General features: G+C 45.8%; 1 protein-coding gene across 4 annotated transcripts in view; it reads right to left on the bottom strand.

The window, feature by feature from the left end:
- Nucleotides 1-25,385, bottom strand: part of tbxas1 (thromboxane A synthase 1 (platelet)) — a 325,351-nt gene that overhangs the window by 250,671 nt on the left and 49,295 nt on the right. For all 4 annotated transcript variants that reach the window (XM_068051060.1, XM_068051062.1, XM_068051063.1 and 1 more), the window contains one exon: nucleotides 14,614-14,707. In XM_068051060.1, the coding sequence (XP_067907161.1) occupies nucleotides 14,614-14,707 (94 nt within the window). The remainder of the gene's footprint in view (nucleotides 1-14,613; nucleotides 14,708-25,385) is intronic.

Raw genomic sequence — 25,385 nt, 5'->3', positions numbered from 1 at the left:
AAGCATATGATAGCACCATCTTCCCTCTACAGGAAGAAAATGATACTTAATTGTGGGGGGAGAAACAGGATTTCCGCGATCTGCGATTGACCTGTAGATGGTGCCTCCCAGTAACCCAGCATCCTAGTCGGGAGCCCCGGTCAACCTCGAGGACTGGGCCTCATTGGCATTGGACCAGCCAGTTTCAAGTTGGAGCTGAAGTGACAGCAGCCCAGCCCAGCATGGGCCAGAAGGAGCACCCATGCTGATCCTGGCCTCACATAAACAAAGAGGTGCTTACACTTCAGGTCACTTGTGTCTACACTGCCACTTGATGCTGGTCAGAGCTTGTACAGTGCACGGTCTGACCAGATAAGACACAACAAGCCAATCAGGGCCCTCTCGCCGTAATTAGACCCCGATTTCCATTTTAAATGGGTCCACCACCCGACTCCAAGGGTTAGCTCCAGGCCCTCAGCTGTAGTCCCCAGTAAATGTGGCCGTGATCATAACACCAGCAGCAACGTGATGGTCGGTCAATGCCTCCCATCTTCATCGGGCAGAAGGATGAAAATTCAGCCCAATAACTTTGTTAGACTTTTTTGCTCCCCCTAAAAGTGTTGACTTCCTGAGCTGCATAAAGTTCAAGTGAAGTGAGGCCTCGTTCCCCACCACATAGCCTCACATGACACCACCACTGTGGGCCTCATGAGTCCTTGAGTGGCCCTGCTGCAAAGGATGGAGGCCCTCACTGCATGACAACCTCAGAGCCTTCATTGGCTAGCTAGGTACTCGGAGGGCTCCGGCGATAGCTGTCTCACAACTTTGAACCGACTCTCAGGCTGGTCTGAAGTCACTTCCAGAAGAGACAACTCAGGACATTTTCCACCACCAGCACGCCGATGCAGCCTGGAAGGAAAAGAGGCCTAGCCTCCCTGAAGCTCAGAAAGCTACTGAAACAGTCAAAAAACATTTCTTGCATATTTCTATAAAATAAGGGAGTGCTTTTAGCTTAATGTACTTCCCCTATCTCTTAAAATAAGAATGATTGAGGAGTATGTAGGAACTGAGAGTCCTTGGCTACATTATCTACGACTGATTCTTGACGAGGAAAAACAATAAATAAATGTAAAATGCTCGGGGTCATACAGAAATGTCTCAACATCAGATTTAAATCAAAGTGATATTTCTCCTCAGATTTTGGGAACGCTGTGACAACTCATCTTGCCCGATGAATTCAGACAAGCTACTCCTGACTTGGTAAATATGTAGTTAACACAATGTAAGCTGTTCTGGAATTCGTACGAGATTATTGATTAGGTTCCTTTTGAGAACAATTGCCTGTTGCCACAGCAACAAATTAAAAACAACCAGAACTGGCTGGAAAACACACTGATTCACTGTGAGGAGTCTCCTGGGAAAACATGCAGTGAAATGAACGGTCATCTGAAAATGAGCATCTGGAATCTCAGCTTCCAGTAACGCGAAATGAGTGTTGCAGGTCTCTCAACCCAAGGTATGTTGTAGATTAGCTGTTGTATGGTAGTGTTATCTTGCTGTGGTGACACCATTCGTAATCTAACTTCAAAACTCACAATCTAAGCCACAAATATTCTATCCTACACGCTCTTCTCCTCCTTTCTAGGTCCTCACTATTGTAAAATCAAGACTTCCTATTTTGTTTCTCTCTCTAAATCAGTCTTCCGCAGGACTTCAAACTGTGGAATTCCTTACTTCTGTCAGTCGCCCCTTCCTCCGAGTCTGTGGCCTTTTAAACAAAAGCTTGGCCTCACCTAATCACTGCTTCCGAATTATTGCATCTTCTCAATCTGCCTCAGAGCACTCGAGCCTTGTTCCTTCACTTTGTTTGTAAATTTACTGCACCTGTCCTGAATTTGACTTGGTCAGAGTACGGACAACCAAATATCAACATTGAGTAACTTTTAAGTTATGAGGAAACAAAGTAATATTCTCACTTTCCTACATTATAACAGTGACTATACTTCAAAAAGTACTTTATTAACTGTAAAGTGCTTTGAAAGGTCGAGTGGTCTTGAAAACGCTATATCAATGCAAGTCTTTCTTCCTTTCTTTACTCAGAAGATCGTTGGTGCAGACAACTACAGAAAGACAATCTGAGTCAACCACTCACCGACGCGTTGGAAATAAATGAATGAATGAGATGTATTTTAAATCAGAAAGATTAAGTTGTGATGAGGGAGACCATCGGCCATCTAGCTAACCTTCTAGAGAAACCCAGGGCATTCCAGTCACAGCATCGAACCGCATCTTGAATGATTGAAGTTTTTAATCTCCAATACTGTACTGGGAAGGCCATCCCTGTTGTTAATTACTCGTTTCATGAAGTGTCTCCTGAACTTTCCCTTGACCAGTTTGAGCCTACGTCCTCTTCACAGAATCATCTTTTGTCCTGCAGTTGTGGTTTAAACTTGACATAGTGCACCAGGCTTACCTTTTCAATTCCGCTTATTAACTTAGAAATCATAAAAATTTACAGTATGGAAGGAAACCATTTGGCCCATCATGTCCACACCAGCCGACGAGTAGCCATCCAGCCTAATCCCACTTACCAGCTCTTGGTCCATAGCCTTGTAGGTTATGGCACCTCAAGTGCAAATCCAAGTACTTTTTAAATGTTATGAGGGTTTCTGCCTCCACCACCCTTTCAGAATTCCAGATCCCCACCACCCACTGGGTGAAAAGATTTCCCCTCGCTTCCCCTCTAAATCTCCTGCCACTTACCCTAAATTTATGCCCCCTGGCTATGGACCCCTCAACCAAAGGGAAAAGGGCCGACCTATCCATTCTACCTAGACCCCTGAATAATTTTATACATTTCAATTAAGTCTCCCCTCAGCCTCCTCTGTTCCAAACACAACAGCCGTAACCTATTCAATCTTTCGTCGTAAATAAAATTCTCCAGTCAAGGCAACATCCTCGTAAATCTCCTTTGTGCCCTCGCTACTGCAATTACATCTTTCCTGCAGTGCAGTGACCAGAACTGCTCGCAGTACTCCTGCTGTGGTCTAACTCGTGTTTTGTACAGTTTCAGCATAACTTCTCAGCTCTCATATTCTATGCCTCGGCTAATAAAGAACAAAGTATGGTACAGCACAGGAACAGGCCATTCGGCCCTCCAAGCTTGCGCCGATCTTGATGCCTGTCTAAACTAAAACCTTCTGCACTTACAGGGTCCGTATCCCTCTATTCCCATCCTATTCATGTATTTGTCAAGATGCCTCTTAAACGTCGCTATTGTACCTGCTTCCACCACCTCCCCCGGCAGCAAGTTCCAGGCACTCACCACCCTCTGTGTAATAAACTTGTCTTGCACATCCCCTCTAAACTTTGCCCCTCGCACCTTAAACCTATGTCCCCTAGTAACTGACTCTTCCACCCTGGGAAAAAGCTTCTGTCTATCCACTCTATCCATGCCACTCATAACTTTGTACACCACTGTCATGTCGTCCCTCCACCTCTGTCTTTCCAGCGAAAACAATCCGAGTTTAACCAACCTCTCCTCATAGCTAATACCCTCCAGACCAGGCAACATCCTGGTGAACCTCTTCTGTACCCTCTCCAAAGCCTCCACGTCCTTCTGGTAGTGTGGCGACCAGAATTGCACGCAATATTCTAAGTGTGGCCGAACTAAGGTTCTGTACAGCTGCAGCATGACTTGCCAATTTTCATACTCTATGCCCCGACCGATGAAGGCAAGAATGCTGTATGCCTTCTTGACTACCTTATCCACCTGCGTTGCCACTTTCAGTGACCTGTGGACCTGTACGCCCAGATCTCTCTGCCTGTCAGTACTCCTAAGAGTTCTTACATTTACTGTATACCTCCCACCTGTATTCAATCTTCCAAAATGCATTACCTCACATTTGTCCGGATTAAACTCCATCTGCCATTTCTCCGCCCAAGTCTCTAACTGATCTATATCCTGCTGTATCCTCTGACAATCCTCATCACTATCCGTAACTCCACCAACCTTTGTGTCGTCCGCAAACTTACTAATCAGACCAGCTACATTTTCCTCCAAATCATTTATATATACTACAAACAGCAAAGGTCCCAGCACTGATCCCTGCGGAACACCACTAGTTACAGCCCTCCATTCAGAAAAGCACCCTTCCACTGCTACCCTCTGTCTTTTATGACCGAGCCAGTTCTGTATCCATCTCGCCAGCACACCTCTGATCCTGTGTGACTTCACCTTTTGTACCTGACTGCCATGAGGGACCTTGTCAAAGGCTTTACTGAAGTCCATATGGATAACATCCACTGCCCTTCCTTCATCAATCATCTTCGTCACTTTCTCAAAAAACTCAATCAAGTTAGTGAGACACGACCTCCCCTTCACAAAACCATGCTGCCTCTCGCTAATAAGTTCATTTGTTTCCAAATGGGAGTAAATCCTGTCCTGAAGAATCCTCTCCAATAATTTCCCTACCATTGACGTAAAGCTCACCAGCCTATAATTTCTTGGATTATCCTTGCTACCCTTCTTAAACAAAGGAACAACATTGGCTATTCTCCAGTCCTCTGGGACCTCACCTGTAGCCAATGAGGATGCAAAAATTTCTGTCAAGGCCCCAGCAATTTCCTCCCTCAGTATTCTGGGATAGATCCCATCAGGCCCTGGGGACTTATCTACCTTAATGCTTTGCAAGACGCCCAACACCTCCTCCTTTTTGATCACAACATGACCCAGACTATCTACACTCCCTTCCCGAGACTCATCATCCACCAAGTCCTTCTCTTTGGTGAATACTGATGCAAAGTACTCATTTAGTACCTCGCCCATTTCCTCTGGCTCCACGCATAGATTCCCCCCTCTGTCCTCGAGGGGGCCAACTCTTTCCCTGGCTCTGTATATACGTATAAAAAGCCTTGGAATTCTCCTTGATCCTGTCTGCCAATGACTTTTCATGACCCCTTTTAGCCCTCCTGACTCCTTGCTTAAGTTCCTTCCTACTTTCTTTATATTCCTCAAGGGCTTTGTCTGTTCCCAGCCTTCTAGCCCTTATGAACGCTTCCTTTTTCTTTTTGACTAAGCTCACAATATCCCTCGTTATCCAAGGTTCCCGAAACTTGCCAAACTTGTCCTTCTTCCTCACAGGAACATGCCGGTCCTGAATTCTAATCAACTGACGTTTGAATAACTCCCACATGTCAGATGTTGATTTACCCTCAAACAGCCGCCCCCAATCTATATTCTTCAGTTCCTGCCTAATATTGTTATAATTAGCCTTCCCCCAATTTAGCACCTTCACCCGAGGACTACTCTTATCCTTATCCACAAGTACCAATGCTCCCCTACTGAGACTTCGACCACCTGGCCGGGCTCATTCCCCAATACCAGGTCCAGTACGGCCCCTTCCCTCGTTGGACTATCTACATATTGTTTCAAGAAGCCCTCCTGGATGCTCCGTACAAATTCTGCCCCATCCATCCCCCTAACGCTAAGTGAGTCCCAGTCAATATAGGGGAAGTTAAAATCACCCGCCACTACAACCCTGTTGCTTTTACTCTTTCCAAAATCTATCTACATATCTGCTCCTCTAACTCCCACTGGCTGTTGGGAGGCCTGTAAGTAAACCCCCAACATTGGGACTGCACCTTTCCTATTCCTGAGCTCCACCCATGTTCCCTCGCTGCATGACCCCTCTGAGGTGTCATCCCGTAGTATGGCTCTGATATTCTCCTTAACCAGTAATGCAACTCCCCCACCCCTTTTACATCCCCCTCTATCCCGCCTGAAGCATCTAAATCATAGAACGTTTAGCTGCCAATCCTGTCCTTCCCTCAACCAAGATTCTGTAATAGCAACAACATCAATATATGTTCCAATTCGTCTAATTGAACTTTTGCCTGCTGGAATATTCTGGTGGCACATTTGGACCCTGATACACCAGTTTTTGGAGGCGTAGAAAGGGATTGGAGGGAGTACCAATTTCCGGGAGCTAAGCTCCATGCCCTGTTGGCACCAGAGGTACATTCAACACCATACTGAACCAGGGGATATGTAGACATGCTGGTGGCCACCTCAAACAACCATTCGGCCCCCTTCATATGCTAATGAGGGGCCTAAGGCCTATTTCATGACCCCACACTGAAATGTTGAGTGTACACTGAGCACGTTCCAATTAGCTTTGCAGAGTCCTCTGTGGCCTAACCAGCAGTTCTTAAATGGGCTGCTGGAAACCACCAACAAAACGGTAAGTTTGTTCTTTCTGAAAGCAGCAGTGCTCCTGGCTCTACAGCAACACACCAGGTCTCTGTTGGACTGAGCTCTCGCCATTCCCCCATCCGTTTGCCTCCCACCTCCTCCGGTAGGTACTGAGGAGGCTGCTGGGTCATGTCAAGCAAGCCTGAATTGGTCTGGAGCTTGATGCCCAGTCGGTTGCTTATTCGAATCATGGCAATGAAGCCTACGGCCCAACTTTGCGCGAGCCTAAACCAATTTCTATCCTTCTGTTCTTTCAAATTGATTGGGGAAGTCAGTGCATTCACTCCCAAGGACTCCTATTCACTCGCCATAAGCTGTGGGAAGAATGAATGAAGCAAAGGTATAGACCCCGATATTGCACCTGAGTAAAAATCAAGGCTCACTGTAAATCAAGTATAATTAATCTTTGGAACCAAAGCAATTGAGGTCACAATTATAGTGAATATGTTTTGTGCTCTTGTGAAACTCCATGACCTGTTATTTTAACATAGATAGCGATGGATTTTAAACTCCTGGTTACAGATGACCCACAGCGTGATTCCGATCATGAGCAATGCATTGCACTTTTAGTTGATCTGTTTCCATGACTGTTCAACACATTTATTTTTGCCTGAAATTGTTTGGATAGAGAAACAGCACAGAGTGGAAGGGGCTTTCAGTTGCTGAGGGGCTAGTCTCGGGAACTTTTGCTCTCCTCTCCCACCCACACCCCAAAAGATCACCCTCTTTCTGTCACTGGTGGATTTTCCTACTTCATTCTCTGTTCATCTATTCTTCCTATGTGAAGTGCCTTGAGATGTTTTATGAAGTTAGATGCACTACATAATTGCAAGCTGCTTACGTTCTCTGGGCTGAAGTAGAAACATAGAAAAATAGGAGCAAAAGTAGGCCATTCGGCCCTTCGAGCCTGCTCCACCATTCAATACGATCATGGCTAATCATCCAAACTCAGTACCCTGTTCCCACTTTCTCCCTGTATCCCTTGATCACTTTAGCCCTAAGAATTATATAAGAACAAAGAACAAAGAAAATTACGGCATAGGAACAGGCCCTTCGGCCCTCCAAGCCTGCGCCGATCCAGATCCTCTATCTAAACATGACGCCCAATTTCTAAGGGTCTGTATCTCTTTACTTCCTGCCCATTCATGTATCTGTCTAGATACATCTTAAAAGACGCTATCGTGCCCGTGTCTACCACCTCCGCTGGCAACGCGTTCCAGGCACCCACCACCCTCTGCGTAAAGAACTTTCCACGCATATCCCCCCTAAACTTTTCCCCTTTCACTTTGAACTCGTGACCCCTAGTAATTGAATCCCCCACTCTGGGAAAAAGCTTCTTGCTATCCACCCTGTCTATACCTCTCATGATTTTGTACACCTCAATCAGGTCCCCCCTCAACCTCCGTCTTTCTAATGAAAATAATCCTAATCTACTCAACCTCTCTTCATAGCTGGCGCCCTCCATACCAGGCAACATCCTGGTGAACCTCCTCTGCACCCTCTCCAAAGCATCCACATCCTTTTGGTAATGTGGCGACCAGAACTGCACGCAGTATTCCAAATGTGGCCGAACCAAAGTCCTATACAACTGTAACATGACCTGCCAACTCTTGTACTCAATACCCCGTCCGATGAAGGAAAGCATGCCGTATGCCTTCTTGACCACTCTATTGACCTGCGTTGCCACCTTCAGGGAACAATGGACCTGAACACCCAAATCTCTCTGGACATCAATTTTCCCCAGGACTTTTCCATTTACTGTATAGTTCACTCTTGAATTGGATCTTCCAAAATGCATCACCTCGCATTTGCCCTGATTAAACTCCATCTGCCATTTCTCTGCCCAACTCTCCAGTCTATCCATATTCTGCTGTATTCTCTGACAGTCCCCTTCACTATCTGCTACTCCACCAATCTTAGTGTCGTCTGCAAACTTGCTAATCAGACCACCTATACTTTCCTCCAAATCATTTATGTATATCACAAACAACAGTGGTCCCAGCACGGATCCCTGTGGAACACCACTGGTCACACGTCTCCATTTTGAGAAACTCCCTTCCACTGCTACTCTCTGTCTCCTGTTGCCCAGCCAGTTCTTTATCCATCTAGCTCGTACACCTTGGACCCCATGCGCCTTCACTTTCTCCATCAGCCTACCATGGGGAACCTTATCAAACGCCTTACTGAAGTCCATGTATATGACATCTACAGCCCTTCCCTCATCAATCAACTTTGTCACTTCCTCAAAGAATTCTATTAAGTTGGTAAGACATGACCTTCCCTGCACAAAACCATGTTGCCTATCACTGATAAGCCCATTTTCTTCCAAATGGGAATAGATCCTATCCCTCAGTAACTTCTCCAGCAGCTTCCCTACCACTGACGTCAGGCTCACCGGTCTATAATTACCTGGATTATCCCTGCTACCCTTCTTAAACAAGGGGACAACATTAGCAATTCTCCAGTCCTCCGGGGCCTCATCCGTGTTTAAGGATGCTGCAAAGATATCTGTTAAGGCCCCAGCTATTTCCTCTCTCGCTTCCCACAGTAACCTGGGATAGATCCCATCCGGACCTGGGGACTTGTCCACCTTAATGCCTTTTAGAATACTCAACACTTCCTTCCTCCTTATGCCGACTTGACCTAGAGTAATCAAACATCTGTTCCTAACCCCAACATCCTTCATGTCCCTCTCCTTGGTGAATACCGATGCAAAGTACTCGTTTAGAATCTCACCCATTTTCTCTGACTCCACGCATAACTTTCCTCCTTTGTCCTTGAGTGGGCCAATCCTTTCTCTAGTTACCCTCTTGCTCCTTATATATGAATAAAAGGCTTTGGGATTTTCCTTAACCCTGTTTGCTAAAGATATTTCATGACCCCTTTTAGCCCTCTTAATTCCTCGTTTCAGATTGGTCCTACATTCCCGATATTCTTTCAAAGCTTCGTCTTTCTTCAGCCTCCTAGACCTTATGTATGCTTCCTTTTTCCTCTTAGCCAGTCTCACAATTTCACCTGTCATCCATGGTTCCCTAATCTTGCCATTTCTATCCCTCATTTTCACAGGAACATGTCTCTCCTGCACGCTAATCAACCTCTCTTTAAAAGCCTCCCACATTTCACATGTGGATTTACCTTCAAACAGCTGCTCTCAATCTACATTCCCCATCTCCTGCCGAAGTTTGGTGTAGTTGGCCTTCCCCCAGTTTAGCACTCTTCCTTTAGGACCACTCTCGTCTTTGTCCATGAGTATTCTAAAACTTACGGAATTGTGATCACTATTCCCAAAGTAGTCCCCTACTGAAACTTCAACCACCTGGCCGGGCTCATTCCCCAACACCAGTTCCACTATGGCCCCTTCCCGAGTTGGACTATTTACATACTGCTCTAGAAAACCCTCCTGGATGCTCCTTACAAATTCTGCTCCATCTAGACCTCTAACACTAAGTGAATCCCAGTCAATGTTGGGAAAATTAAAAACTCCTATCACCACCACCCTGTTGCTCCTACATCTTTCCATAATCTGTTTACATATTTGTACCTCTATCTCACGCTCGCTGTTGGGAGGCCTGTAGTACAGCCCCAACATTGTTACCGCACCCTTCCTATTTCTGAGTTCTGCCCATATTGCCTCACTGCTCGAGTCCTCCATAGTGCCCTCCTTCAGCACAGCTGTGATATCCTCTTTGACCAGTAATGCAACTCCTCCACCCCTTTTACCTCCCTCTCTATCCAGCCTGAAGCATCGATATCCTGGGATATTTAGTTGCCAATCATGCCCTTCCCTCAACCAAGTCTCAGTAATAGCAATAACATCATACCCCCAGGTACTAATCCAAGCCCTAAGTTCATCTGCCTTACCTACTACACTTCTTGCATTAAAACAAAAGCACCTCAGACCACCACTCCCTTTGCATTCATCATATGCTCCCTGCCTACTCTTCCCTTTAGTCACGCTGACTTCATTATCTAGTTCCTTATAGGCTTTCGTTACTACCTCCTTACTCTCCACTGACCTCCTCATTTGGTTCCCATCCTCCTGCCATATTAGTTTAAACCCTCCCCAACAGCGTTAGCAAAAGCACTCCCAAGGACATTGGTTCCAGTCCAGCCCAGGTGTAGACCGTCCAATTTGTAATAGTCCCACCTCCCCCAGAACCGGTCCCAATGCCCCAAAAATCTGAACCCCTCCCTCCTGCACCATCTCTCAAGCCACGCATTCATCCTGACTATTCTTTTATTTCTACTCTGACTATCACGTGGCACTGGTAGCAATCCTGAGATTACTACCTCTGAGGTCCTACTTTTTAACTTGGCTCCTAACTCCCTAAATTCTGCTTGTAGGACCTCATCCCGTTTTTTACCTATATCATTGGTGCCTATGTGCACAATGACAACTGGCTGTTCACCCTCCCCCTTCAGAATGTTCTGCAGCCGATCTGAGACATCCCTGACCCGTGCACCTGGGAGGCAACATACCATTCGGGAGTCTCGTTTTCGACCACAGAACCGCCTATCTACTCCCCTTACAATCGAATCCCCTATGACTATAGCCCTTCCACTCTTTTTCCCGCCCTTCCGAACAGCAGAGCCAGCCACGGTGCCATGAACCTGGCTACTGCTGCCTTCCCCTGGTGAGCCATCTCCCTCAACAGTATCCAAAATGGTATACTTGTTTTGGAGGGAGATGACCGCAGGGGACTCCTGCGCTGCCTTCCTGCTCTTTCTCTGCCTTTTCTAACTCTTTCTTGAATATATTTAATGATTTGGCCTCAACTGCTTTCTGTGGTAGAGGATTCCACAGGTTCACCACTCTCTGGGTGAAGAAATCCCTCCTCAACTCAGTCCTGAATGGTTTAGCCCTTATCCTAAGACTGTGACCCCTGGTCCTGGACTCCCCCACCATCGGGAGCATCCTTCTTGCATCTGGTTTGTCTAGTTCTGTTAGAATTTTGTAGATTTCTATGAGATCCCCTCTCTTTCTTCTAAACTCTGGCAAATACAAGCCTAATCAACCCAATCTATCTTCATACGTCAGTCCTGCCATCCCAGGAATCAGTCTGGTGAACCTTCGCTGCACTCCCTCCACAGCAATAACATCTTTCCTCAGATAAGGAGACCAAAACTGCACACAATACTCCAGATGTGATCTCACTAAGGCCTTGTATAACTGCAGCAAGACATCCTTGCTCCTGTACTCGAATCCTCTTGCTATGAAGGCCAACATACCATTTGCTTTCTTAACTGCCTGCTGCACCTGCATGCTTACTTTCAGCGACTGGTGCACAAGGACACCCAGGTCTCGCTACACCTCCCACTTTCCCAATCTATCACTGTTCAGATAATAACCTGCCTTTCTGTTTTTGCCACCAAAGTGGAAAACCTCACATTTATCCACATTATACTGCATCTGCCATGTATTTGCCCACTCACTCAACCTGTCCAAATCACACTGGAGCTTCTCTGCATCCTCCTCACAGCTCACACTCCCACCCAGCTTTGCGTTGTCTGCAAACTTGGATATATTACATTTAATTCCCTCATCTATAATCATTAATATATATTGTGAATAGCTGGGGTCCTAGCACCGGTCCCTGTAGTACCCCACTAGTCACTGCCTGCCACTCGGAAAAAGACCCGTTTATTCCTACTCTTTGTTTCCTGTCTGTCGACCAGTTCTCTATCCATGTCAGTACCTTACCCCCAATCCCATGTGCTTGAATTTTGCATACCAATCTCTTATGTGGGATCTTATCGAAAGCCTTCTGAAGTCCAAATACACCACATCCCCAGGTTCTCCCTTATCTATTCTACTAGTTACATCCTCAAAAAATTCCAGTAGTTTGTCAAGCATGATTTCCCTTTCGTAAATCCAAGTAAGCAGATGCATCCCTTCAGGAAAGAGTGCGAAATCCGCATCAAGCAATTGGAATATCTCCTCATCTGGGTTTCTCAGTTGTTCTATTCAGAGACTCAAACACAGTAATGCCTTTTCACCAATGTCAGACACCTGGCTCAGCACAAACAAAAAAGATCAGGGAAGCATATGATAGCACAATCTTCCCTCGACAGGAAGAAAATGATACTTAATTGTGGGGGGAGAAACAGGATTTCCGCGATCTGCGATTGACCTGTAGACGGTGCCTCCCAGTAACCCAGCAGCCTAGATGAGAGCCCCGGTCAACCTCGAGGACTGGGCCTCATTGGCATTGGACCAGCCAGTTTCAGGTTGGAGCTGAAGTGACAGCAGCCCAGCCCAGCATGGGCCAGAAGGAGCACCCATGCTGATCCTGGCCCTCAGCTGTAGTCCCCAGTAAATGTGGCCGTGATCACAACACCAGCAGCAACGTGGTGGTAGGTCAATGCCTCCCATCTTCATCCCCTTTTACATCCCACTCTATCCCGCCTGAAGCTTCTAAATCCTGGAACGTTTTGCTGCCAATCCTGTCCTTCCCTCAACCAAGATTCTGTAATAGCAACAACATCATAGTTCCAAGTACTAATCCAAGCTCTAAGTTCATCTGCCTTACCTGTTATACTTCTCGCATTGAAACAAATGCACTTCAGACCACCAGTCCTGCTGTGCTCAGCAACATCTCCCTGCCTGCTCTTCCTCTTCGCCTTACTGGCCTTATTTACTAGTTCCCCCTTAGTTATTTCACCTGCTGACCTACTGCTCTGGTTCTCACCCCCCTGCCACACTAGTTTAAACCCTCCCGAGTGACACTAGCAAACCTCGCGGCCAGGATATTTGCGCCCCTCCAGTTTAGATGCAATCCGTCCTTCTTGTACAGGTCCCACCTGTCCCGGAAGAGATCCCAATGATCCAGATATCTGAAACTCTCCCTCCTACACCAGCTGTTCAGCCACATGTTTAGCTGCACTATCTTCCTATTTCTAGCCTCACTGGCACGTGGCACAGGGAGTAATCCCGAGATTACAACCCTCGAGGTCCTGACTTTTAACTTTCTACCTAACTCCCTGAACTCCCCCTGCAGGACCTCGTCACTCTTCTTGCCTATGTCGTCCGTGCCAATGTGTACCACAACCTCTGGCTGTTCACCCTCCCCCTTCAGAATGCCCCCGTCTGTTCAGAGACATCCTTGACCCTGGCACCAGGGAGGCAACATACCATCCTGGAGTGTCTTTCACGTCCATAGAAGCGCCGATCTGTGCCCCTGACTATAGAGTCATATAATAAATGCCAAATATCCCTATACCTTCTTGACCACCTTTTCTACCTATCTAGCTATCTTCAGGGATCTGCATGCACTACAAGGTCCCTCTGTTCCTCTACACTTCTCAGTATCCTACCATTTATTGTGTATTCCCTTGCCTTGTTAGTTTTCCCCAAATGCATTACCTCACATTGCTCTGGATTGAACTCCATTTGCCACTGTTCCACCCACTTAATTAGTCCATTGATATCTTCCTGCAGTCTGCAGCTTTCTTCTTCATTATCAACTCCCTGGCTAATTTTTGTATCGTCTGAAAATTTCTTAATTATATCCCCTACATTCAAGTCTAAATCATTGATATGTGCCACAAAAAGCAAGGGACCCAAGTACAGAGCCCTGCGGAACCCCAATGGAAATGCCCTTCAGTCACAAAAACACCCACTGACCATTAACCTTTGCTTCCGCCTCTGAACCAATTTTGGATCTAACTCGGCACTTTACCTTGGATCCCATGGGCATTTACTTTCCTGCCCAGTCTGCCATGTGGGACCTTATCAAAAGCCATGCTAAAATCCATATAGACTATATCAAATTCACTACCCTCACCGGCCCTCCTTGCTACCTCCTCAAAAAATTCAATAATGTTAGTCAGACACAGTCTTCCCTTAATATGTCCATGCTGACTATCTTTGATTAATCCCTGTCTTTCTAAATTAAGATTTATCCTGTCCTCAGAATTTTTTCCGATAATCTTCCCACCACCAAAGTTAGGCTGATTGGCCTGTAATTACCTGGTCTATCCCTTTCTCCCTTTTTAAATAAAGGTACGTTAGCTGTCCTCCAGTCCTCTGGCACCACACCTGTTGCCAGAGAGAATTGGAAAATGATGGTCAGTGCCTCCACTGTTTCTTCTCTTGCTTCCTTTAACAGCCTAGGATGCATTTCATCCAGGCCTGGGAATTTATCCACTTTCAAAGATGTTAAATCCCTTAATACTTCCTCTCTCACTAAGTTAATTTCATCTAATATTTCACACTCCTCCTTCTGATTGCAACGTCTGTATTGTCCCTCTCTGTTGTGAAAACAGATTCAAAGATTCATGAAGAACCATACCTCCATAATGTCCCATCCCCTTCACCTCCATTCAACCTCTTCTTCCCTCCCCAACTACTTCCTTTGTGTATGCTTCTCTTTGGATCTTACCTTTTGGAAGAGAAACATGTTGCCTACAAAAGGAGATGGCTTCGGGTGTTTGATTCCAATCCTTTCCAACTCAGAGAATGGTGACACCGAGTACCTGTAAGGAATAACACAACACAAAAGGAAGTATCATGGTATTCTGGCCAACTTTCCCCTTCTCTCTCAAAAATAACTCTTTAGTTTAGTTTAGAGATACAGCACTGAAACAGGCCCTTCAGCCCACCGAGTCTGTGCCGACCATCAACCACCATTTATACTAATCCCACACTAATTCCATATTCCTATCACATCCCCACCTGTCCCTATATTTCCCTACCACCTACCTATACTAGGGGCAATTTATAATGGCCAATTTACCTATCAACCTGCAAGTCTTTTTGGCATGTGGGAGGAAACCAGAGCGCCCGGAGGAAACCCACGCAGACACAGGGAGAACTTGCAAACTCCACACAGGCAGTACCCAGAATTGAACCCGGGTCGCTGGAGCTGTGAGTCTGCGGTGCTAACCACTGCGCCACTGTGCCACCCTTGCTGAGCAACAGTTCCATAGGTATCTTCCATTCCCTCAACCAAGTAGGGCCATCCTTCAGACATGAGTGTCAATAAGGTATTTGACTTTGGGAGGGGAGAGGAATTACGTGAGAGCCCTGTTGAAATATTCCGGGAATAGAACAATCCTAATAAATGTTGCTATGCTACTTCTTGAGAACAAATCTAACAAAAACATTATTAATCTCCAAAGAAACTGAATTTCCAAAACCCAAATGGGCTAAGCTTATTGAAACACTTCAGAATTATGGAAAAGCGCCCAGTGGATATGAAAAGGCTGAGGCGATTCATACTTGCTTCTTCGTATAGATAGCAGAATGAAGCAGAAGATATTTGTCTACCGATTTAAGCAGAGAGAGTTGGGACTAAAGCCATGTGGAGCATAAACACTAGCACAGACAAGTTGGGCCGAATGGCCGGTTTCAGTGCTGTAAATTCTATGTATTATGTAAGGCAGCTGTGCATAGATTTAAGAAGCGTAGGTGGTGGTGGATTGCAATCAGAGCATTCCAAATATGGTGCATCACATGATGAAATGATTTGTGGTCACATTATAGTTGGTCTGCAAGGTGAAAGGCTTTAAGCTTTTATCCTGACCTTACAGTTAAGGAGACAACAGAAGAATTAATGCAAGAAAGAAACTGTTAGAAGGCAAAAGACAGCAGTTAGAAACCAGCCAGCTGAGAAAGCAAATACAGTTAGTTGGTGACATGGAAGGGAAAACCTCAATGTCAGAGCCACTGTCAAGACCAATGAAGCAAAGAAGCAAAACTACAAAAGGGAATCCTGCTGATAGAGTAAATGTGCGTGACAATGTGTAGACATTCCCTCTCCACCCACCATTCCCCCTCACCCCAGAAATGTGTAAGAATTAATGAATACCACACATGCTGGAAGAAGGGGCATTTCCAGGCAGCATCCTAGAAGCACAAAGTCAGCAGTCCCACTCAAAAGCATTAATAAGTGTCTATTCCACAGGGAGATGTAACAAAGCTGGCTTCCGTGTTTACCCAAATAGCAACAAAAGTGATGGGCATTGGAATTTCCTGAGAGAGAATGTGACAAGCCACTAAAGAAATGCGCGTTCTTGCTTTGTGCAGAAATACAAGCATTTCAGGAGTTAAAGCACCACTTTAGATCTCTGAGAGATAGACTGACATTTCAGTCGATGCTTCAGTCAAATGTATAAGGTGGATAATCCTGCAGGACTTCTCCCTGGATCCCCACCATCATTAATGTCTGGCCAACATAGTTCACTTTCCGTGACATTAAGAAATGGCCAAAAGCTATGGATCCTGATGACATCCAAGCTGTACTGCTGTAAACCTGTGCAGCCGACTTGATTTCTCCCCAAGTCAAGTTCCAATACCACTATAGCACTGGCATCTATGTGACCGGATGAAAAGTTACCCAGGTAAATCCTATCCACAGTAAAAAAGATAAATCTTACCCAGCCCATTACTGTCCTTTAGCCTTCTTCCAATCATCAGTAAAATGATGAGGGGAATCATCAATAGTGCCATCAAATGGCATCAATTTACCAATAACTGGCTCACCAATGCTCAGTTCAGGTTCTGCCAGAAAGACTGTTCCACATCTTATTACAATCTTGATCCAGACCAGGATGCAAGATCAAACAGAATTTGACCAAGTATGGCACCAAGGCCAAAGGAAAAAATCTCCAGTCGCTGGAGTCGGACTGGAGGATGGTTGTGGTAATCAGAGTCCATTCATCATAGCCCCAGAAATTACTGCAGGAGTTCCTCAGGGCAGTGATGTTGGCCCATCCATCTTCAGCTGTTTCATTAGTAATCCATCATAAGATCTGGGGCAGGGCTAATCGTTGTCAAATCCACGGTGTTCAGTTGGACTCACGACACCTCTGATAATGAAGCAGATATGCTAGTCTACAGAAGGACCTGGATAGCATCCAGACTTGGGCTGACACATGGCAGGTAACATTTTCCCCAAGAAGTGGGTGGGGGGGGGGGGGGGTGCAACAGGACGATTCTACGAAAGGACAGAGATGAGGAGAAATCTTTTCTCTCAGAGGATCGTGAGGGTCATGAGTCTTTGAAACTCTCTTCCTCTAAAAGCAGTGGAAGCAGAGTCTTTGAATATTTTTACAGCAGAGATAGATAGATTCTTGATAAGCAAAGGCGTGAAAGGCTATTGGGGCGAGGCAGGAATGTGGAATTGAGGTTACAATCAGATCAGCCATGATCTTATTGAATGGCGGAGCAGGCTCGTGGGGCCGAGTGGCTTATTCCTGCTCCTACTTCGTTTGTTCGTAGGAGATGTTTTGAAATCCCATAGAGGAGACTTGGGGGCAATTTGAAATACGAGCGGATTTAGTGCAGCCAAAAAGCCAAGGTGTAAGGCAATCCGTCCAGCCCTTTACAGTTTGAGATTTAACTCCGTGGCCTCACTTGTATAGTCAGATGCAGGCACCTGCCCAAACTCAGCAGGTGTGTAAGATTTCGGGCAGAAGTAGGCCCCTGCTGACAGACACTAAAACAATTTAAATACAACTACTTTGCTGGCTGCTGTTTGTAGATGGTTTGACCTGGCAGGGAGGCTGCGAGGGATTCCCTACACCAGCCTACGGTTAATACTGCAGCAGTTAGGTCTTGATGACCTCATCAAGATCCAATCGGATATTTAAACAAGGACCCACCCCCCTCAGTTGTCAGGATATGGATGGGAAGGCAGTGGATAAGTCTCACAGTCCACTTTAACTACCTCTCCTCTGGAGCTTCACACCAGAGCCTTGAGCACACAATCTAGGGTGGGATCAGTGCACTACTGAGGGAGTGCTGCATTGTCAGAGGTTCTGAATTTCGGATGAAATGTTAAACCAAGGCCCCGTTTTCCTCTCTGGTCGATGTAAAAGATGTCACAGCACAGGGCGGCATAGTGGCGCAGTGGTTAGCACCGCAGCCTCACAGCTCCAGCGACCCGGGTTCAATTCTGGGTGCTGCCTGTGTGGAGTTTGCAAGTTCTCCCTGTGTCTGCGTGGGTTTCCTCCCACAAGCCAAAGACTTGCAGGTTGATAGGTAAATTGGTTGATAGGTAAATTGGCCATTAGCAATTGCCCCTAGTATAGGTAGGTGGTAGGGAAATATAGGGACAGGTGGGGATATGTGGTAGGAATATGGAATTAGTGTGGGATTAGTAGAGATGGGTGGTTGATAGTCGGCACAGACTCGGTGGGCCGAAGGGCCTGTTTCAGTGCTGTATCTCTAAAACTAAACTAAAAAAAAACTATACTAAAACTATTCAAAGAAGAGCAGAGGTGTTCTCCCCAGTGGCCTGGCCAATATTTACCTCTCAATCAACATCACTCAAACTGATTATCACATTGCTATTTGGGGGACCTTGCTTTGTGTAAATTAGCTGCTGCAGTTTCGTACCTTAGAGCAGGGACTCCACTCCAAAAATATTTCATTAACTATAAGGCACTTTAGGACACCCTGAGGTTAGGAAAAGTACTACATAAATGAAAGTCATTCTTATTCTTTATTTGTTCATTGGATGTGGCCATCACTGGCAAGGCCAGCATGTATTGCCCTTGAGCCACATTCTTGAACCACTGCAGTCTGTATGGCGTCGGTACACCCAGTGTTGTTAAGGAAGGAGTTCCAGGATTTTAACCCAGCAACGACAAAGGAACGGCGATAAAGTTCCAAGACAAAATGGTGTGAGACTCGTAGGGCAACTTGCAGGTGGTGGCGTTCCCATGCGCCGGCTGCCCTCGCTCTTCTAGGTGGTAAAGGTCGCGGGTTTGGAAGGTACTGTCGAAGAAGCCTTGGTGAGTTGTTGAAGTGTATCTTGTATATGGTACACACTGCTGCCACTGTACGCCAGTGGTGGAGGGAGTGAATGTTTGAGGTGATGGATGGGGTGCCGATCAAGCGGGCTGCTTTATCCTAGATGGTGTCAAGCTTCTTGAGTGATGTTGGAGTTGCATTCTTCCAGGAATGTGGAGAGTATTCCATCATATTTGTGCCTTGTAGATGGCGGTAAGGCTGTGGGAAGTCAGGAGATGAGTTACTCACCACAGAATGCCCAGCCTCTGGCCTGCTCTTGTCGCTACAGTATTTATGTGGCCAGTCCAGTTAAGTTTCTGATTAACGGTGACCTCCCAGAATATTGATGGTGAGGGACTCAGTGATGGTAATGCTGTTGAAAGTCATGGGAAGTGGTTACACTCTTGCTTACTGGAGTTAGGGACAGGAGTAGGTCGTTTAGCCCCAAGAGCCTGTTCCACCATTTAACGAAATTATGGCTGATTTGCAACCTAACTCCATCTACCCACCTTTGCCCCATATCCCTTAATATGTTTGGTTAACAGAAATCCATCAATCTCAGTCTTAAAATAGCATCAATTACAGTTTGCAGAAGAGTGTTCCAAACTTCTACCATCTTTTGCACGAAGTGTTTCTTAATTTCACTCCTGAAAAGACTGGCTCTAATTTTTACACTCAGCCACCTATTTCTAGACTCCCCAACGAACAGAAATAGTTTCTCTCCATATACCCTATCTGTTCCCCTTAATACCTTGAAAACTTTGATCATAGAAACATAGAAAATAGGAGCAGGAGTAAGCTATTTGGCCCTTCAAGCCTGCTCCGCCATTCATTATGATCATGGCTGATCATCCAACTCAATAGCCTGTTCCGGCTTTCGCCCCATACCCTTTGGTCCCTTTAGACCCAAGAGCTATATCTAACTCTTTCTTGAAAACATACAATGTTTTGGCCTCAACTGTTTTCTGTGGTAGCGAATTCCACAGGCTCCCCACTCTCTGGGTGAAGAAATTTTTCCTCATCTCAGTCCTGAAAGGCTTACCCCGTATCCTGAGACTATGACCCCTGGTTTTGGACTCCCCCACCATCAGGAACATCCTTCCTGCATCTACCCTGTCAAGTCCTGTTAGAATTTTATAGGTTTCCACAAGATCCCCGCTCACTCTTCTGAATCCAGCGAATATAATCCGAACCAACTCAATCTTTCCTCACACGTCAGTCCCGCCATCTCAGGAATCAGTCTGGTAAACCTTCGCTGAACTCCCTCTATAGCAAGAACATCCTTCCTCAGATAAGGAGACCAAAACTGCACACAATATTCCAGGTGTGGCCTCATCAAGGCCCTGTATAATTTCAGCAAGACATCCCTGCTCCTGTACTCTAATCCTCTCGCTATGAAGGCCAACATAGCATTTGCCTTTTTTACCACCTGTTGCACCTGCATACTTACCCTCAGCGACTGGTGTACGAGAACACCCAGGTCTCGCTGCATATCCCCCTCTCTCAGTCTATAGTCGTTCTGATCAAATTGCCTCTTAACCTTCTAAATTCCAGGGAATACAACCCTAGTTTGCAAAATATGTCCTTGTAATTTAACCCTTAGACCCTCAGATATCATTCTGATAAATCTATGCTGCACTCCCTCCAAGGCCAATATATCACGGTTATTGCCTGGCACTTGTGTGGCACGAATGTTATTCACCACTTATCAGCCCGAGCCTGAACGTTGTCCAGGTCTTACTGCACGCAGGCACCAACTGCTTCATTATCTGTGGAGTTGCGAAAGGAACTGAGCACCGTGCAATCATCAGCAAACGTGCCCACTTCTGACCTTATGACTGAGGAAAGGAGCGTTATGAAGCAGCTGAAGACAACTGGGTCCAGGCCACTGACCTGAGGAATTCTTGCAGCAATGTCCTAGGGCTGATATGATTAAGTGCCATTTGATGTCAGTCAATGTCAACTTCCACCATTTTGCTGATGACAGAGCGGATCTGGACAATTTTCCACTTTGTCGAATAGATGCCAGTGTTGGAGCCGCTTGGCTGGGGGCTCAGCGAGTTCTGGAGCACAAGTCTTCAGCACTACAGTTGGGATGTTGTTGGGGCCATAGCCTTTGCTGTATGCAGTGCACTCAGTTTTTTCTTGATACCAAGTGTTGTGAATCTAACTGGCTGAAGACTGGCTTGGGACCTCAAGAGGAGGCCAAGATGTATCATCCACTCGGTACTTCTGGCTGAAGATAGTTGCAAACGTTACATATCTTTTGCACTCACATGCTGGAGTACGCCATTATTGAGGATGAAGGTGTTCATGGAAACTCCTCCACCTGTTAATTGTTTAATTGTCCACCACATTAACGACTGGGTGTGGCAGAACTGCAGATCTTTGATCTTATCAGTTGGTTGTGGGATCACTTAGTTGCATCTATAGCTTGCTGTTTAGCATGCATGTAGTCCTGTGTTGTTGCTTCACCAGTTGGGTACCTCATTTTTAGGTATTCTCTCTGCACCCCTCATTGAGCCAGGGTTGACCCAAATGGGTTTTTCCCTTCATGTTGGTTCTCTCACCACCTGCCACAGGCCCACTCTGGCAGATATGTCCTTCAGGACCTGGCCAGCTCAGCCAGTAGTGGTAGTACTGAGTCACTCTCAGTGATGGATATTCAAGTTTCCCCACCCAGAGTATATTCTGTGACCTTGCTACCCTCAGTGCTTCCTCCAAGTGGTGTTCAACATGGAGGAATACTGATTCATTATCTGAAGCAGGGAGGTAGGTGGTAATCAGCAGAAGGTTTCCTTGCCCATGTTTGACCTGATGCCACGAGACATCATGGGGTCTGGAATCAATGTTGAGGGCTCCCACTGCCATTCATTCCCCACCATATACCACTGTGCCGCAACCTTAGGTGGGCCTGTCCTGCCAGTGGAACAGGTCATACACAGGCATGGAAATGCCTGGGACATTGGCTGTAAGGTATGATTTTTTTAAATTCATTCATGGGATGTGGGCGTCGCTGGCCAGGCCAGCATTTATTGCCCATCCCTAATTATCCTTGAGAAGGTGGTGGTGAGCTGCCTTCTTGAACCGCTGCAGTCCATTTGAGGTAGGTATACCCACAGTGCTGTTAGGGAGTTCCAGGATTTTGACCCAGCGACAGTGAAGGAACGGCGATATAGTTCCAAGTCAGGATGGTGTGTGACTTGGAGGGTAACTTGCAGGTGGTGGTATTCCCATGTATTTGCTTCCCTTGTCCTTCTAGTTGGTGGAGGTCGCGGGTTTGGAAGGTGCTGTCTAAGGAGCCTTGGTGCATTGCCGCAGTATATCTTGTAGATGGTACACACTGCTGCCACTGTGCGTCGGTGGTGGAAGGAGTGAATGTTTGTGGATGGTGTGCCAATCAAGCAGGCTGCTTTGTCCTGGATGGTGTCAAGCTTCTTGAGTGTTGTTGGAGCTGCACTCATCCAGGCAAGTGGAGAGTATTCCATCACACTCCTGACTTGTGCCTTGTCGATGGTGGACAGGCTTTGGGGAGTCAGGAGGTGAGTTACTCACCTCAGGATTCCTAGCCTCTGACCTGCTCTTATAGCCATGTTATTTATATGGCTACTCCAGTTCAGTTTCTGGTCAATGGTAGCCCCTAGGATGTTGATTCGTTGAATATCACTATGTTAGGCATTTGTTTGACTTGCCTGTGCGACAGCTCTCCCAATTTTGGTACAGGTCCCCAAAAGTTAGTGAGGAGGACTGTGCAGGGTCGACTGGGCAGGCTGTGTCTGTCATATCCAATGCCTAGATCGATGCCGGGTGGTCCATCCAGCCTTTAATTAGATTTTTTCCATAGTGGTTTAATACAACTGAGTGGCTTGCTAGGGCATTTCAGAAGACAGATAAAAGTCACCCACATTGCAGTGGGGCTGGGGTCACATACCGGCCAGACCAGGTAAGGACGGCAGATTTCCTTTCTTAATGGATATTAGTGAATCAGGTCAATTTTTAGGTCAATCTGGCAGTTTCCTGGTCACCTGATACTAGCTTTTTATTCCAGATTTATTTACTTAAGTGAATTTAAATTCCCCAGCTGCCGTGGTGGGATTTGAACTCATGGCTCTGGATCATTAATCCAAGCCTCTGGATTACTAGTCCAGTAACATAACCACTATGCTACTGCACCCGGTACAGTTAAGACTTATAATAGAGGCCATTTCAAAGGGCAAAAGGGAAACCCCCTCATTGGCCTTACATGCGATTACAATCAACAACTATGTAAGGGTCATTTAAAATGCCAGTGACTTTAGAAGTCTGCTTAAAAATGTACTGAATTTTGCAATACTGGAAAAAGGTTTCTGCACATCTCTAGAGCTTAAATGAGAAACATTTTTTGTCAAATAAAGAGTGTAGGGTTATCCAGGCTACAGGCCTGTGCTAGTAAGTTAAAGTGGTTCAGGGGTCATAGTAATGTTATGAACAGATGGCACTAGGAGCAGAATATTCGATCACTGATCAGAGCTAGTTGTTATTCCAGATGTCCTTTTTTTGAAAGTTAACCTAATATGTATTCATGAACTGACTGTAGAGCTTTATGTTCCCCTCCCCCACACATGTTCAAGCTCATCATCTGAACTCTAAATTTGAGCACAATTTTCTCACAAGCAGTAAATGGGGACATCTGGTAACTTGTCAGGTTTTGGTAGTCAAATAGGGGGAGATGAAATATTAATTTCAAAGCACCTGCTTTTCAACACCCATCCTTCATAAACAATTCTGAAATGTCAAGTTCTCACATTTTTATTTGTTGCAGTAATTTTTGTTGGTGTTTCTCCCTTGGCACCCAGCACCTGCTCACATCAGCCTGGCTGGACTCAAGGCTTTTCCATATCTCTCAACCAGCTGGGTGTTGAAGGGGATAGAAGCCCAGTCAGCACATGAGATAGTTTCAGTAGAGCTGACGCTTAGCTGATTTTTACCTTTTTCAAAGCAAGTGCTGCTATTTAACATCAGGACAACAGGATTAAAACAAGAGGTGTTAAATTCATTAACACTGCCTTCTCCACGACTCTTCCTTTCATGCAATACGCACCTATTAAGAAACTACAATCCAAACCATCACTACAGCTCCTCGGTGTGCGAGTTGGAGAAAGCCACTACATGTATTATTTAAGAGTCAGGTTCAATACCCAGCGTGTGCTGAGTTCACTGGGCCAGAAGGCAGGGCACTTTCAATCACTATCCAGTGGTGTCACGCTGTAAAGTGCACTCATTCATGCAGCTATCAGTTAGCCACAGGTCGTAGCTCCCTCTGATCCTCGCCGTAATCAAATAGCCTGTCGATACTCACTATCTGGGCTCATGAAAGTATATGCACCCACAAAAAACAGAGTCAGCACCTTCCGGAGAGGTATGATGGGGGGGGACTAGAGTTCTCACAGGTCTCTCTCAACAGCCATTAGGAATGTAGTAACATTAGGAACAGGTGTAGGCCATTCATCCCCTTGAGCCTGTTCTGACATTCAATCAGATCATGGTTGATCTATGCCTCAACTCTATTTACCTTCATTTGCTCCATATCCCTTGATCTCGTTAACTAATAAAAACCTCTCAATCACAGTCTTGAAAGCTCCAATTGATCCCCAATATTCACAGCCTTTTGGGCAGACAGTTCCAGATTTCAACAACCTTTCGCATGGAAAAGTGCTTCCTGATTGCACTAATTTTATGGCCCCCGTTCCTGACTCTCCCACCAAGAGAAAGTTTCTCTGTATCTACCCTATCAAATCCTTTATATCTATTTAAACACATTAATCAGGTCACAGCTCCATCTTCGATACTCAATTTGTCCATTTAAATTTGTCCAGCTCTCTCACAGCAGTCAAATGGAATAAACATATGGATCATACCCGTCACTAGACAATATGAAGCAGATGTTTATAAATAGTATGATTAAGACTGATCAGAACCCAAGGTACTGAGCTGCTTCCTGAATGACTGCTCTTCCTGGGTATTATTTTAGTTCCCGTCACAATTGTTGCTATTTTTGGTTTTCCACTCTCTTTGCTATTATCATTTGATGCCAAACCAGAGTTACCAACTTCAACAGCCGTACATGCAGCCTGGAGTCCTGTCTTCCTGTGTGGAGGATTCATTCTAAATCACCGTGTGCACTCGTGCAGATGTCTCTGTTGCACCAGATGTTCTGTTCCATTTAATCTCAAAGCAGCCACAAAATATACAATCACCGACTAGCTGCGTGAAGTATATCCAGGTCTGTTAAGTCAGATCAACCTCTCCAAAGCCAGGTCGCTGAGGTCTTATATTAAAACAATCATTGACAGGAGGCTTACAAAGAGGGTGCGCACTTCTTTCCACAGGGCAAACTCGGAACAGGGAGAGAAACCTTTGAAATTGGACAATGGACAA

This window comes from Heterodontus francisci, chromosome 18, assembly GCF_036365525.1.
Source record: "Heterodontus francisci isolate sHetFra1 chromosome 18, sHetFra1.hap1, whole genome shotgun sequence".
In the NCBI taxonomy this organism is placed as follows: domain Eukaryota; kingdom Metazoa; phylum Chordata; class Chondrichthyes; order Heterodontiformes; family Heterodontidae; genus Heterodontus; species Heterodontus francisci.
This window is presented reverse-complemented; position numbering and strand designations above follow the sequence as displayed.